Source organism: Motacilla alba, chromosome 17 (genome assembly GCF_015832195.1).
Source record: "Motacilla alba alba isolate MOTALB_02 chromosome 17, Motacilla_alba_V1.0_pri, whole genome shotgun sequence".
Classification (NCBI taxonomy): Eukaryota; Metazoa; Chordata; class Aves; order Passeriformes; family Motacillidae; genus Motacilla; species Motacilla alba.
The window spans coordinates 848192-864380 of NC_052032.1; the positions used below are offsets into that span (position 1 = coordinate 848192).

At 62.0% G+C, this 16189-nt stretch overlaps 1 protein-coding gene across 2 annotated transcripts; it reads right to left on the minus strand.

The window, feature by feature from the left end:
- Window positions 1–6099: 6099 nt before the first annotated feature.
- Window positions 6100–11245, minus strand: RNF208 (ring finger protein 208). Of its 2 annotated transcripts, none has more exons than XM_038156610.1 (2): window positions 10572–11245; window positions 6100–9130 (listed from the first exon to the last, which is right to left on the minus strand). In XM_038156610.1, the coding sequence occupies exon 2, from the start codon at window positions 8431–8433 to the stop codon at window positions 7636–7638; it is 798 nt and encodes a 265-aa protein (XP_038012538.1). In that variant the 5' UTR covers window positions 8434–9130; window positions 10572–11245; the 3' UTR covers window positions 6100–7635. The 2 variants fall into 2 exon arrangements, with proteins under 2 accessions (XP_038012538.1, XP_038012539.1); XM_038156611.1 differs by lacking the exon at window positions 10572–11245 and adding an exon at window positions 10135–10273.
- Between the last annotated feature and the right edge of the window lie 4944 nt (window positions 11246–16189).

Sequence of the window (16189 nt, forward strand, 5' to 3'; positions counted from 1 at the left end):
TGTTGGGACTCTGTGCTGCCTTCAAACCCTTCGGGCAGCCCTGCTGAAGGAGTCTCCTGCCCTGGAGCAGCACCCACGTCCCGCACCAAGCCCCGAGGGGACCCGGTGGGTGGGGCGCGAGCAGGGTGGCTGCTCTGGCCACCCTGATGGAGCCGGCGGCGGGCGAGGGGGCAGAACCTGGGCTGCCGCCGGTGCAGGCAGCCGGTGGGGAAGGCTGTGCCAGGCAGCGGGACGAGAGCGAGCCTGTGGAGTTGGGGGACCCCGGGGAGCCGCCCCAACACTGTGGAGAGGAGTGTGCTGCTGCCTGGAGATGCTGGGAGCTGCCACCGACGGAGGATGCCAGGGAGCCGCTCCTGCCCGGGCATGAGCAGCCGCCTGCCCACGGCGCCTCCCTGCCTGCGGGGCAGGACCCTCTCGCTGCCGACACCGGCCCCGTCCTGCCCCGCGGGGAGAGCCCGTGGCCCAGCTCCGAAAGTGTCTCCGGCTCCATCCTGAGCCTCTTCGGCGAGGCAGAGAAGGCATCGAGCGATGGCGCGGCCGTGGCAGCGGAGCCGTGCCCTGTGCTGGCGGGCAGCGAGGACGAGTGCCCCATCTGCACGGAGCCCTACGACGAGCAGCGGCACAAGGCGGCCGTGCTGAACTGCAGCCACGGGCTGTGCCGCGCCTGCCTGCGGGCCATCATGGACACGGCCACCGGCGCCGAGCTCGGCCGCGTGCGCTGCCCCATCTGCCGCCAGAAGACGCCCATGCTGGAGTGGGAGATCTGCAAGCTGCAAGAGGAGCTGCTCCTGCTGCACGCCCAGCCCGGCTCCCCCGGAGCCCTGGCCACCTCCCGGCCCCCTGCCCTGCCGCCCCGGCGCCCGGGCCTGGCCGGCGCCCTCGAACATCGCTTCCAGGTGCGCTTCCACACCAGCCGCATGTTCGGGTGCCTGCCCTGCGTGCGGTACCCACCCTGCCTGATCCGCGCCCTGGCCCGGCTGGAGCGCCGCTGCCGCTGCTGCTACCTCCTGCTGCTGGCGCTGCTGCTGGCGGCAGAGATGCTCAGCCTGCTCCTCATCTTCCTTCCCATCGTCCTCATGGTGATGCTCTTCCTCATCCTCGACAAATAGCGCTGGCTTTGTGCCCTCAGGCTGAGCGTGCGTGGGGAGAGGAGCCCAGCTCCGTCTCTGCCCACGGCCGTGGAGCAGGCCTGTGACTCTGGTGCCTGGGACACCTGTCACTGCCCGTGAGCCCGGAGCGGGTGAGGCAGCGGAGGAGCAGCAGCAGGCAGCAGAGAGAGGCGACCCTGGAGCTGGGCATTACGTGCACCGCAGCACCAGGTGACACATCACTGCCGCAGCCAGGGGGCGGATGGAGTGGGAGCCCTTCATGCGCTGGGGCGCATCCCTGGCTGGGGGCTGGGGACCAGAGAGGCTCTGCGGGCAGAGCAGGGCTGTGCCTTGGGCTATGCCACGGGCTGTGCCACCTGTACCCAGGACAAACGGGCTGGGATCCCCCAGCATGGACTGAAAATACAACCTGTGTTTGTACCACAGCCGTGTCCAGCTGGGTTCAGTGCTCCGTCTCAGCATATCCCCTCTGGGCCCAGCAGTGCCACAAGGAGGGAATGGGCACGGCCAGTGCACCCACTTACAAGGGGTGCATGCTCTACCATGGCACCTCCCAGCCCCTGCCGAGCTGTGCCAGCCTGTGCTCAGACTGTGCCCTTTGGGGAGATAAGTGAGCAAACACAGCTCAGTGCCATACACGGGTGGAGGAGCCTGTGGTGAGTGGCACTGGGGCTGTGCCCTCAAGGGACCTGCCATGCAGCAGGAGTGTCCCAAGGCTGAGCAGGATTTGGGCTCTGCCTTTGACTGCCAGCCTCACGTGGGGGCCACACGCCAGCCAGGTGATGTCTGGGTCACAGTGTGGCTGCTCTGCACCCTTGTTCCTCCCCAAGGGAACAGGGATGGGGATCTTCCCAGGCTTTCAGCCACCTTTGGGCTGGTGGTGGGTGGAAGGGAGCTGTCAGACCCTCGAGGTCCTCCCAGGATTCCATTTCAGGGATGCTGACACCCACCTCCACAGGCTGGAATGTGCAGCAGTCTGTTTGTCACTGCTGGCCTCCTCTGGGTGTCCTGCCAAGGCTCTGTGCTGACCCTCTGCCAATTCCCCCCTGCCTGTGCTGTCCCCCCTCTCTGTCCCCCTCAGCCTAGCCCTGCTGGGGGGCTGGTGACACTGCTGTGCCCTGTCCTCCTGCCTGGCTGTGCTGGACTTGTGCAACCATCCCCATGTCCTGGCTTTGCCCTTCTCCCCCGGAAACACCCTGTGGGCACCTCCCCAGGGCTGTGGCTGTGGGAGACAGGGTGCCAACCCCCCTTCCCCTTCCTCCTGCCCAGAAGCTGGGGGATTGAGTGGCCAGCGAGCACTGCTGTGCCCACACAGCCCCACAGAGAACCCCTATCCTTGTGCCCAGGAGGGCAGAGATGGGGGCTATAGGCTTTGCCAGGACACTGGTGCACTCAGCATCAGCGCTGCCATGGGCTGCTCTGGCAAAGTGCTGAAACAGGTCAGGTCAGCAGGCAGAAGCAGGTGGGTCCCCCCAGCCTTGGTGGCACCAAGGAATATTTATTTATACCAAGTGGAACAGGTCCATCAGGAGAAGTGCCAGTTCAGCCCTGGCTGGGGCGTTCTTGGCTCCATGGAGCCTGTGGGGAGGGGGAGCTCAGACACCGGGGGGGCCCTGTCACCATGTGGGGGCCTCGTGCCCCTGCCCTACATTGTGTGAGGGTGTTGGGGTGAAGCACGCCAGAGCTGCCCCCACAGGACACCCCCAGCACTCCTGTGCTCCCTGAGCCAGCTGTTGGCACCTCTGGGTGCTGAAAGACGAAGGGCACCTCCATCCCCCCGAGAAGGGGGGCCCTGGGGGCTGTGGTGTGGATGGACCCTGTGGGCCATGTGGAGCCTCCCAGAGCTGGGTTATATTTAGCAACCTGAGATGATGAGCAGGGCTGGGGGCTGACAGGGCTGACCCAGGGCTGGTGCAGGACTCCTGCCACGGGCACAGCTTCCAGGGCAGCCCCCCACACCCACCCAACCTTCCCACTTGCAGCCCTGTCCCCTCTCCCAAGCCCCTGACACCCCATTGTACCACCTCAATTGCTTCACCGCATCCCCCAGCTGGCACCTGCTGGCACCAGGTGATGTGGTGTCCCCAGACCAGTGACTTGGCTGTCCCCATCCCTGCAGGGTACCTGCCCATTCTCTCCTGGCTTCTCCCACTGCAGCCCGGTGTGTCCCACCTGGGTCCTGCTCTGGCCAGAGGCATCCCCATCCCGATTGCACCACCACCAGCAGCACCTTCCCTTCTCCACTCAGCCCCCCTCTCTGGGGACATGTCCCCACCCCACGTCCCTTGGGAGTGTGACCAGAGGGCCAGCAGCCACGGGGCCAGCACGGGGAGGGGACACGGAGCTGGGCAGTGAGCAGGAGCCGGTGCCTGCGGCCAGCCCTCTCTTGGATTGACCCCAAGGAAGCTCCCGAGCTCAGCAGTCCCTCCCCAGCCGCGGGGCCAGCCCTGCCCTGGGGACCTGTCACAGCCGCCACCCGTCATCCTGTCAGCCGCGGGATGCGCTGTTGCGAAAGCGGGCGCTGGCCCCTGGCAAGGAGCTTCCTCTCCGCTGAAAGGGCCGTTTGGGGCTGGGACCGCCCCGGGCGAGGTTCGAGGCTGCGTGTCCCCAAGGAGGGCACAGCCCTGGTGCTCAGCCGCTCCCTGCAGGTGGGAGGTGAGCTCCCCGTGGCCCAGCACAGCCTCGCCGCGGCCGGATCCTCCCGCTGTTTGCGCCCGGGGGAACTGCTCCTGCTGTGCCACCTCTGGGGCAGGATGGGGGTGGTGGGGCCACCACGTGGGGACGGGCCGGGCACTGTCCGGCCATGCCACCGTCCCTGCAGGAGCCGAGCAGCCCCAGCCCGGAGCCCCAGGCACCCAGCAGCCGGACTGCAGGAGCTGCTTTTCACAGAATCACAAAATGCTCTGGGGTAGAAAGAACCCATCGGGATCATCTTTTGTCCAACTCCTGGCCATGCACAGACACCCCAACAATCCCACCCTGTGCCTGAGAGCATTGTCCAAATGCTTCTTAACTCTGGGGAGAATGGCTGGCAAACACCATGCCCCAAACCCATGCCAAAGGCCGAGCCCAAACCAGGCCGATCCTGGCGCTTCCCACCTAAAATGAGGACATGTGGGAAAAGGATCACCCCCAGGAGCAATTTAACTCCCCACGTCCCCTCTCCTCCACAAGCCAAACTGGACACTGGGAGAGCCCAGAGCTTCATCCCAGCCTGGGACAGATGTTACAACAATGAGGAGATTTTAGAACCAGCTCACCTGGGAACATCTGGGAACATCTCTGTGCTCATGTGTCCAAAGCCTCTCCTGCAGCAATGTCCTGGCCATGCTTAAGCAGGTTGTAGGACTTACAGATCTTTAAAAACTTAGCATGGAGGCACAAAGCTCAGAATGGCCGTGGGAGCATTTTAGGGGATGTGAAAGACTTTTAATTCACCTGCATCTGTGACACAAGGGCTGGCACCACCCCATGTCCCTGTCCTCAGCAGCAAACCTGGCCCCTGTTCCAGCAAGTGCTTATTTGAGGTTAATAGGGCAAGAGAAATGGGTTCTCACCCAGTACTTGCTCCTGAAAGGCCCTATTTCTTCCTTAATTGCAACTCAAAATCAAATTAGCAGTTTTAAATTTACTCTGTGCCTAAGAGGGGCCACAAGGGTAGGGGAGAACACATTGTACCCTTTGTCCTTATGTAATAAAAAGAGTAAATTCCTACTGAGGGCAAAATTGCTGTCACCTCTGCTCTGGCTGGCCTGCAGCTTTGGTGTCTTTGGGGACAGAGATGCTCAACCTAGATTTAATATGAGCTTTTGGGGTGTCAGAGTTCTTTATCCTGGATTTGACATGAGCCTTTGGGCTGATGGAGATGCGCATCCTGGATGTGGGGCTGCCCCAACTCCCCCAAGCAGCCGCATGATTTGGCTCAGTGTGGGGCTGCTGTGACCACCAGGAGACACGCACATTGTGCCAAGGCTGCATGAAGGATGGAGGAATGTGGGTGCAGGGTGGGGATGTTGGTAAGGATAGGGAGACTGCAGCATCCTTGGGGATGCAGGTGGCACTGGCTGCATTATTGGTGCTGTAATTCAGCAGCCATGGACTGGGAGGTGCTTCTGTTCTCCAGACATAGAAACCCCCATGGGATGGGAACCAGCACACCAGGAAAAAGGGTCTGCAGCCACCCTTGCACCCTCCTGGATGTGCTACTGCTTTGGAGCAGATGCTCCACCTTGGCCCAGAGCTGGGGGCAGAACAGTTACTGCTCCTGGAGAAGGGAAATTTGGGGGCTGGCACTGGTTGTGGGCACACAGTGCCTGTGGGCCCACACCAGCCTGTGCCCACAGCAGCCAGTGTGTACAGCTTGCCCTGGGGAGCGGCTTTGTCCTCAGATCATCATTCCAGCTGCTTCTGCTGCAGATTCCTGGCTCTCTCAGCTGTGGAGCTGCCATCCCAGTGACCCCGGGGTCCATCGGGGCACGCAGTGAGTGCTATGTGCTGGTGCTGCCAAGTGCATGCCAGCCCCAGGGCAGCTCCTGCCTGCTGTGGGAATGGTGCAGAGAGGAGTCCATGAGTGCAGCTGCATCACCAGAGCAGGGCAAGGGGAGCCCAGCACTGCCCGTGTCCCTCCCCAGCTCCCTTCAACAGCAGGTGCCACCAAATGGCACATCCTCCCCCCAGTATCCCACATCACCTGGAGAGAAAGGGGACAACCAGCAGGTGTTTGAGGGCTCTTGCTGTGGCTGGGGACTCCTTGCCACGGTGGACAGGGTCCCCCAAGGTGCCCAGCCACGTGCAGGGGCTGGGCAGGGAGGGGACACAACTCCATCAGAACTGAAAGCCAGGTTGGAGGAGGAAGTGCCAGACCAGAGGAAAGCTGTAACCCGGGTACGGCCCCCCAGCCAGCCCCACAGGTGGAGCAGGGCCAGGGCACATCCTGGTGTGTCACCCCACTCCTGCCCGCAGTGACGCACCCCCGGACTCCAGCTCAGTCTTCGTTCCAATATAATCTTTATTGGGGAGACTGATGGTCAGAACAAGGCCGGGTATAAAACATGATCATGGTCACAACCAGCAGCGGGAGGCATTGGCAGAGCAACACAGACACGGTACCGGCGCCGTTCTGCACCGCAGCGAGAACGGTCCTGGCGCTGCGCCAGCAGCATTCCCGCTCCCTCGGGACAGGACAGGGCATGGACCGGCCCCTTTCCCTGGATGGATGCTGGGCTTTGGCCAGTGCCAGGGGCTGCTGTTTCCTCCAGGATGTAGGTTCTGGGACCCCTCAGGCTCACCCAGCCCCAGTGCCCTGGGACTGGGCAGCATGTGCCCCTGGTGCTGTGGCCATGTTGGGTTGTTGTGCTCAGCCCCATGGGAGCACCCAAAACTATGGCTTTTTCTTCATTTTGTGTTGGTTTTTTGTTTGTTTGTTTTTTTCCTTTTTCTTTTTTTTTTTTTCTTTTTTTTTTCTTTTTTTTTTCTTTTTTTTTTTTGGCAGCAAACTTACCCCTCCAGGGGCTCTGGAGAAAGCAAGACTGTGCACAGGGGGTTGTTGCCCTGCCAGCCCCTTCGCACAGGGGTCAGAGCAGAGGTGCTGCTCTGGGAAAGGGACTGTGGACAGGAGCCAGACCTCGGTCCCCCTACCCAGTCAAATCCTCTTGGTGGAGTCAGCAATTTGGGGTACTGGACCCTGTGCCACCCTCCTGAGCCATCCCATGGGGTGTTGGTGTGGGTCCCGGGTGGAGGGGCAGAGAATGGGCACAGCTCAATGCCTTGTGAACATGTAGTGGCCTGGGATGGGGTGGCTGGGGATGGATGGGGAAAAACAAGAATCCTCCAAAATGAGGACAAATTGGAGCTTTCCTCAAGGGCCTGCGGAGGACATGGGCCACATGTCTGCTGGCATCCGAGGGGCCGGTGTTGCAGCTTGGTGTGGCTACTGAGACTCGGGCGCATGGCGGCGTGGCCACTGAGATGAAAGCTTTGGCAAATAACTTACAGAGAGGGGGTGGAGGGGGCAGCTGGGGACCCGTCCTCACTTCCTGTGCTGGAAGGGTGGCCCAGTGTGGCACCATGCATCTCCAGGGCTCCTTGTGCTGCTGCTGCCGGCTGTGGGGCGATGGGGAGGGTGTCACTCCAGCCAGAGCCCAGCGTCCGCTCTTGGGAAAGCCGGAGAGAGAGGAGGGAGAGGTGCCCAGGGAAGGAGCACGGTGAGATGCTCGATGCACCACAGGAGCGCCTGCCGCAGGGCCAGGGGAGCCGCAGACCCTGGATGCGCTGGTAGATGTGGTCCCCGTGCCAGCGTCCCTCTCCCCGGGCACCACTGGTGAGTAGGGGGCTGCTGCAGGTCCCAGCACCCCCACTGCCCCCCGCGAGTGCCGGCAAGGACACCGGTCCCACATCCTTGGCCGTGGTGAGTATTAGAGCATTGCCTGGTGGTGCCACTGGCAGAGAGGGGACAGGGCACTGGCCGTGGCGCTGGCCGCGCTGTCCCGCCGTGCCCCCGCTGCGGAGGGGCGGGCGGGCGCGGGGCTCACATGATGGTGCAGGAGGACAGCGGGTTCCGGATGTGGCAGGTGCAGGCGGCCCCGCAGTACTGGCGGAAGGTCTGGTAGCAGCTGCGGTCGGTGTCGCTGCTCCACTGGACAGGGTTGGCAGCCAGGGCCTCGGCCGGCAGTCTGTTCAGGATACTGGTGTTGACGGCCAGCGCCGCCAGCCCGTAGTCGGTGAAGAGGACGGTCTCCCGCTTGCAGGTGGGGCAGGAGATGAACTTGTACTTGGGGCAGGACTCGTAGAGGATCTGCAGGCACTCCTCGCACACCGAGTGCAGGCAGGAGAGGATGCGGGGCCGCTTGTTGGTGAAGTTGTACATGTGGCCGCAGGTGGGGCACTCCAGGGGCTCGCAGGGCGTCGAGGGGTGCAGCACGTACTGGTTGACGATCACCTCGTCCGACGGCGGCTGCCGGTGGTAGCAGACCTCAGAGCTGCCCTTGCGCTGGCCCTGGTAGCCGCGCTCGCGCCGCGGCAGGGGGGGAGTCCGGGGCAGCGGCAGGGGCCCAGGGGTGGCATCCAAGGCGGGGATGTCCCCGCACGCCTGGTTGACGATGATCTCGGACTCGGAGGGCCACGCGCGCTTGGCCACGAGGGGCGGCTCGCGGCGCGGGGCGGGCGCGTAGCGCGGCTGCGACGCCTGCAGCTCCGAGAACTTCTCCGGGTGGATGATTTTCATCGCCTCCATTTTAATGATGACCTGTTGCCCTTTCAGACACGACATGAGTATCGTTTTCACATTACTGTCCACTGCTCTGGGGTCTCCGAGGGATGCCTGCATGAGGCTAAAACATGCTGGCAGCCTGCTGAGCTTTCAATCTCGCTCTGGCCGCAGAGCAGGAGCACAGGGAGCAGCAGCTGGTGCGGGAGAGCATCCTGGGGAGATGGGCCAGCGCCAGCGGACCCCGCGCCCCTCTTTTGCAGCCAGCCCTGAGGGTGCCAGGCAGGAGGCTGGGGCAGGCAGGAGAAGGCAGGGCTCACAGTGGCATCCTGCGTGCCTCGAGATGCTCTTGGGCGGGTGATCAAAGCGCCGGCTCCCTGCAGCCTCGCTGGGATGTTAACGTGACATTGGCAGTCACTCAGCAGCCCTGCTCTTCGCCTTCGCTGCCACTTCCCACAGCAGATCAGCTGCAGAGTCGGGAACAGTAATTTGGAGATGGTGGCACTGGGCACTGCCCAGGGCAGGTGAGTCCAGGGAGGATCTTGCAGAACTGGAGGCAGCTCTCACTTCGCCCCAGGCCGGCCTCTGTTCCTGTTTACATGCAGTGGGATCCTCGTGGCGCTGAAGAATGTGTTTGCAAATTCCTTTGCTCTGACTTCCCGGCTCTCCCACTTGCAGTCACCGGCAGCTCCCACAGGGCAGGGGCTCAGGGCACATCCCGTGCCAGAGGGCAGCTCACCTTGGCTGAGGCCAGGACACCACACACCTTGTCCCCTTGGTCCCTGGTACCTCTGTCCCCAGCTCAGCTTCGTGCTTGCTGGAAATGAAAAGTGAGAGGGGGTTGGATCCAAGGCTCTTCATGGATCTACCGGCTGCCAGCGCTCCCTCGGGATGCGGGATGCGTGCCCGCCTGCATCCCGGCAATTTGGCAATTGTGCCCTACGGGTCCTGTCCATCCACCCGCGTGCTTGGGCTGCGGAAGTGGGAGCAGGCAGGTATTTCCCCCAAGGAATCCCCTCGGCGGCCCCGAGCGCAGGGTGCCGGGACCCCCCCTCTGCCCTGAGGGTGGGAGGGCAGGTCCCCCAGAGCCCCCCTGGGCTGCAGGGCCCCTCCCAAAGGGGTTCCTCCACCGACCTGCCTCTGCTTAGGGTTTTCTCTCACGTTTAGCCCCTCCTCTGCTCAGTGGATCTATTTTTACCTCCATCGCTTGCTCCTGATCTGTCCCTGCTATTATCCCTCCCTCCAGCTTCCTCTCCCCCCCTTCCCAGCTCCCTGCCCTTGTCCCGGGGCTGATGGAGAGGACAGGCCACGTTTGCGGGCAGGAGATGGGGGGCAGGCAGCCAGCCTGAGGCCATTTTCTCCCTCAGCAGCCCCTGCGCCAGCCCGGCTCTCCTCCGAGAAGGGCGAAGGCGCTCTCCTCCATCACGCTGCAAATCCTGTTAGAGGGATGCCTGCTCCCGCCGAGCGCTGCCGTGCCTGGCGGAGGGGGCCCGAGGGGGCCATCTGGTTGCAGCGGCAGCAGCCTTTGGGGATGAAGCGAGGCCGCGGGGTTCAGCCCCGGGTGCCTGAGGGCTGGGAGGGTGGGCTGGATCCCTACCAAGCCCCAGCAGGGATGTCCCGGGGGCCATGCCCTGGCAGCACTGGAGTCCCCCAAGCATCCTGCCCTGCAGAGGGAGGCCTCGCTTCTTTCATTCCCCCTCAGGGGCCCACATCCTGCACCCCACATCCTGCACCCCCCGTCCCACGAGCAGCATATATTTCCCCCCCGCACACAGCAGCAGCCCCGGGGGCTCTGCCTGCAGTTCTCACACAGACACTCACCCGCAGCGCCCACGAGCTCAGCAATACGGGTGGTCAGCAGTGCCACGCACTGTCACCGCGATCCCACGCTCGTTCTGTCACACCCCTTCACGCACAGCCCTGGCGCAGCGCCTCGCACCCCCACCGCCCCTGGGGCGACACAGCCCCCCGCCGTCCCCGTCACTTCGGGGGTGACACAGCCCCCGCCGTACCCCACACCAAATCGCTTCGGGGGTGACACAGCCCCCGCCGTACCCCACACCAAATCGCTTCGGGGGTGAGACAACCCTCCCCAGCACCCTCCCCTCCCCAACCTCCCACCGCAATCCCTCCCGTCCCTGCCCCACGCTCGCAGCCCCGCGGAGCACACGCCTGTGCGCACACCAGTGCTCCCGCACACACACACGTGCACTCCCGCACGCCCGCAGGGTGACTCCCCCGCCCCTGCCCGCCGCTACCTGCGCTGGCCCCGGCCAGGGGTCCCGGTTCAGCCCCCGCTCCGTGTCCGGTGCGGCTCCGCAGGCCCGAGCGGCGGAGGTTATCTGAAAGGCAGAGGGATGCGGCGCTGCCCCGGCCAGGCGCGGCTTTCCGGGGATGCTGGCGGCTCCGAGGCGCGGCTCCACGGGGATGGTCCTGGCCGGCCGCCCCCGGCCCCGCCGCCTGCTCCGGCCGCGGCCGCGCGGGGAGGGCACCGGGCGCACGGGCCGGGGCTGGCGGCGCCGGGTTGCTCCGGATGCTCGGAGGGGATCGGCGGCCGGGGGAGCCGGCAGGTACGGCCGCTGCCGCTCCGGGGGCCTCCTTCGTGCCCTCCCCCGGCTCCCCCCGCCGCCCCTGGCCGCGGACCCCGGCTGGGCTCGGGGCTGATGCAACACCCCCGGCCGGCAGCGCAGGCTGCGGGGGGCTGATGCCAGGCCTCCCTGTGCCCCTCGGCAGGTGCAGGCGGTGGCGGGCAGCAGCGGGCAGGCAGCGGCGGCTCCGTGCCCGCCGTTCCCGGGGCCCGGCGGCGCGGGCGCTGCTGCGCGCTCCCGCCGCCGCCCGCAGTGCCGCCGCAGTGGTGCAGCCGCCTCACATTTCTCTCGCTCAGCAGCGCCGGGGCCCGCCGGCCGCAGCGCCTGACGCCCAGCACACCCCCTCCCCGCCCCGCACCCCCCTCACCGCACGCCCCCTCCCCTCCCCGCACCCCTTCATCCGCCCCGCACGGCCCCCTCCCCGCACATTCCTCCTTGCCCCGACCCACTCCCCCGGTCCCACACATCTCTCTTCCCCACCCCACAGCCCATCTTGCCCCGCACCCTCTCTCCCGGTAGCCGCTCCCGAGCCCTCCCTGCGGCCCCGCTCCTTCTCCCGCCGCTGGCCGGGCCCTCGCGGGTCGTTCCGAGGGGCCCGCGGTGACTCAGCATCCAGCGCCGCTGGGAGCGGCTCCGCGGCGGCAGTGTCGCTCCGGGGCCGCGGTTGTGGGGCAGCATCGGGGAGGGGGGCCCTGTCAGCAGCCTCTGCAGCCCCCGGGGCTGGGAAGAGGTCAAACAGCCAGGAATTCCCCCACCGCTGCTTTTTGCCGCTGCCGAATCAGCCGTGCACCCCACACTGTCCCCTGGCATCCATGGCCCCTGGCTGTCAGGGAGCAGAGGGGGTTCCCTGACAGCTCCCCGATCCCTGCTGAGCTCCAGGGCTCCTGGGCACGGGGGCTCATTGGTCCCTGGGGACAAGGTGGGCTCAGTGTGGTGGGTGGGGGGGTTCCAGCAATGCTGACAGGTCCCTGCACAGTGCTGAGGAGCATTGCTCATGGTCATGGGCTTGCTGGTGTGACCCCTATAGTGGCACAGGCAGACGGGACCCTACAGGCTGGGGACAACCCACAAGGTGCCCTGAGCCTGATGACTCCTGGTCTGTGCTTCCTGGCTCCTGCAGATGTGAGAGGCATGGACGTCCCTGGCAGACGTTCAAGGCCAGGCTGCCTTCTCCCCCTGCTGTGGGTGCCTCCAGAAGGGGAACCCACAGGCAAATGGCCAAAATGAGCAGGCAACCCCACACAGAGCCCTCCAGCTCCTATGCCCCGACCCCAGGAGCAGTGACCCAGGCATGTGCACACTCCAACCCAAACCCACTTCACCACTCCATCTAGCCCTGGCTGGAGCAGGATGCTGGTGGGGGCTCACCAGGCTCCTTTGGGTGCTGCTGGGGTTCCCCTGCTTGTGTCGCCCATTGCTATTTTTTAGTTTTTTATATTCCTTCAGGATTGTGCCTGAGCTTTTATGCCCTCCCTGAAGATACCCTGCCCAGCCCTGCTTGCTGCCCCCCAGCCTTGCTGCAGCAAAGATCCAGCCCCTGTAACAAGGGGTCTGCGTGGTCCCGCAGCTGTTGTGTCCCCACAGCCACACTGTCCTCACACCCTGGCTGTCCTCTGCCCTGCCATCTGTGGGATGGATGCAGGAGCAGGAGGTTACATATTTCACAGCTCTGCCAGGCCTCGTGCAGCCCACAGAGGATCTTCTCACTCACACTTCACGCAATGATGCTAAAAATCCCACCCAGGTGCCTCTCTTCCTGACCAACACCACCCAGGCAGAGGATTCCCCAAGGGTAGCCCAAGGGCTCAGTTGTGCTCTATTCCCAGGCCAGATTGACCCTAGAGTCAGGTTCTCCCTGGGGACCCTGCAGCATCACCTCCACCTGGAAATCCATGCTCCCTTCTTGACAATGGCTGAGTTCTTAATCTTGGAGTTTCTCTCACCAGGTAAGGGATTTTTGAATGCCTCTAGCACCTCTAAGTGCCGTTCTTTGATTTGCTCACCTGCCGAAATCAGCGTGAGGCTGCTGCTGCCTGGCACACGCCAAACAGGGATTCCCTCAATTTTCCCCATCCTTCCTTTGTCAGGTGCTCCTGCCTTCCCTGCTAACGTGCCTGGGTGCAGATAGCAAGAGCCGAGATCCTATGCGTAAGCTCACTGAGCAGAGGAAATTGCAGGAAGTGAGCGAGCATGAGCTATTTTCTGTTATTAATTCATATGGCATCCCTGTGCTGACCCAGCTACACCGTGTGCTACTATGCTGCTATTCCATGAGTTAAGCAACAGCTCTATTTAAGAATAATCATAAATTACATTGGGCATCTTTTCTGCTGAATATGAGTGTGTTTGTGCCAAGGTGCTGGGATCTTCCTGTTGCCCCAATGGCTCTGCCTCTGCTTCGCATGCTCAATGCAGAGCTTTCCCTATCCTCTGCTGAGTTGGTCCACCAAGATCTCTGCTTTCTATCCAAACTGAAAAAATCTCATCCTTCAAAACCCAAACCTTCCATCTCTGTCTGGGCCTGTGGGGCTCAGACATGAGTGATGACCCTACCAAACCTCAGCCCCGTGGCAGCCTCTGCCTTTGGATCTTGTCTCTTACTCCTGGTTTAACACCTAACTTTGGCATTTAAACATACGTGTTGCGTTACCTTTTATAAAAATCTCTTGCATTGAGTGTAATCATAAATGTACATATTTTTGGCTGCATGTGGATATCCTCAGAATGTCTTCTGACCTCTGCTGATGTGATATGGGTGCTGTCCTGGATTTTACAAGTAGCACTGATACATTTTACCATTTCCAGAGACCTTGTCAGCAGGCCAAGCACACCTCTGGGTTCAGAGGTTGCTCCTCAGCTCAGTTGTACCTGCTGTTCTGGGGTCCAGCTCTTCTTAGAGAGACATGCAGGAGCAGCTTTGCCAGTGGATTCCCTTCATTTGTGCCAGATGAACAAGGTTTTGCTGTTTGTAATCAGGAGGTTATTGTTCTAATTCATCTGGTGTTGGCCTTGTGTGAAAGCACAGCTTCCTTCTGCAAAACTCATTCCTGTCCAGCATCTTGACTGGATCAGTTCAAAACCTTTACTCTGTAGATGTGCTGGGAGCTGTAACACTGCTGGCCAGGCTTTGCTGAGATGAATGGTGAAGCCAGAAGATAATTTGGCCCTAAATTTCTTCCTCACCATCAGCCATTACCTGCTCAGCCATCTAGCTGTTTGCTCAGGATTTTATTGCCCTTGTGGGTTTCCAGCACCTGTGGGAAGGACCAGTTCTGGGAGGATGGCCCCACTCTTGCTTTGCACTGTGATGGCACCTGAGGCTTTTCTTTCCACCCCACCTGGGTGAGCTGACAGCTCCCTGTATGCCAGACCTTCCTGTCCCACACCCAGGCCCCCATCCATGCTGTCCATGCTCCTGGTGGCAGCCTCTCAGGCCACCTTTCTTTGCTCCCTGCTGCTATTGTCACCAGGTTTGCTTGTCTGGGTCCTGCACACATCCACAGCTCTTCACAAAATCCTGTCTGTTTCTCACACCGATCTTGTTTTGCCCTGGTGAATCACTCATCACACAGATAATTCACCCACAAACCCATGAGCTCATCCCCAGCTTTGCAGAGAGCAGCTTTCTCTGCAGGTCTGTGCGGGACGGCAGCGGCTCCAGGGCCTGCCTGGCTGCTCGGGGCTGGCCCAGCCTGGCCCACCTGGGAGGGAGGGCGGGATGTGGTACCCACAGCTGTGTTTTCATCCTCTGGGCACCATCCCCTCGGGACTGCCTCTCCTTCCCGGGGTAGAGCACCAGGAGAAGGGACCCCCAGTCAGCACCATCTCAGGCTGAGACCCTCCAGGCTTGTCTGAGGTGGCCACAACAGCCCAGCACAGACCCCCACAGAAGAGGAAAGCAGAGCACAGTGCTCCACCAAAACCACCAGAGGAGCTGTCTGTGCAGCTTGCCGGCAGAGCAAACACCATTTTGAAGGAGGGATGCTACTGACATATCTGCCAAGAAAGCAGCAGTCTCTTGTTGCCAGCTGGTAGCTGAAGGATGCCCCAGCTGCTGCAGAGCTGCTCCGTGGCTGCTGTTTAAAGCAGTGTGTGGGTTGGTTGCTGATGGTCAGGACCTGACTACTGATGCTCTTGCATCAATCCTAATGCCACGGTGGGAGCTTCCATGGGCTGGTTTCTAGGCTTGCAGCTGTCTACAGAGAACCCACCACGAAAGAAGTGATGCTTAGAAGATCTCCGAAGTGTCTGAAGCCACACACAATCCACAATCCAGGAGATGCACACCTGGTACTCAGAGCAGTCTGAAGGTTATGGATGTTTGTAAAGCCCCAACAGATTCCAAGAGGTTTAATCATTGTTTTTACTATTGGTGATTAATACGTTGGCCACTTCTATGAACCCCGGGTGTGAAGAGGGGGCCCACCTTGCTGGTGCTGCACTGAGCAGGAGGAAGGAATAGGAGGAGGGGGGATGCACATGGGCTGGGAGGAGGTCAAGGGGCCAGGGCCAGAGGGACCACATCCTCTCTGCTTGGATGTAGTGACCTTCATCCCCCTCCCCACCAACTCCTTGCCTGAAGACCTGGGGCTGCTCAGCTGCCAGAAAAGAACGCTCACGGAAAATGTACTGCTCTCTACAGTTATCTCCTGAGAGGAGGGAGAGAGGATGGGGCTCTGTAGCCACAAGCGAGGACATGGGAAATTCCAGATCTATTTCCCGATCACTACACAAGGAAAATCTTTTTGCCTTTGAGGGTCAAACAATAGACCAGGGCACAGGGAGGTGGTGGGATGTCCTTCAAAGCTGCCCTGCACAAGGTCTAGAGTGACAAACTGGCCACACTCTGAGCCACGGGCCCTGTGGGCAAGTGGGGCCCCTGCTCCCATCAGAGCCCCCTTTTTCATCTGAGGCTGCATCTTCCCCAGCCCCAGGTAGGCACAGTCTCATGGACTTCCCGGAGAAGTTCATGTCTGGTTGGTGACCCCACAGCAGCACAGCTGTGCCAGAAAGTCCTTCCCAGTCCTGCAGTGCTACTGGTGAAGGAAGGGGGGGGTGGTCTGCAGCTCCCCAGGGAGCTGTGGTCGTCCCTGCTGGCCCAGGCAGGGATGACCACAAAGACCTAGAGCTGCATTTCAGGGGTGAAAGGGTGCAAGGAAGACCCACTTCCTTTAGAAAACACCTTGTATCCAAGGAAAACAGGACAGGACTGGCCCAGAAATAGAAATGGCAGCTCTGCAGAAGCCTTCCCCTAGCCCGAGCAGCCCAGCTGATGCCGGGCTTAATAG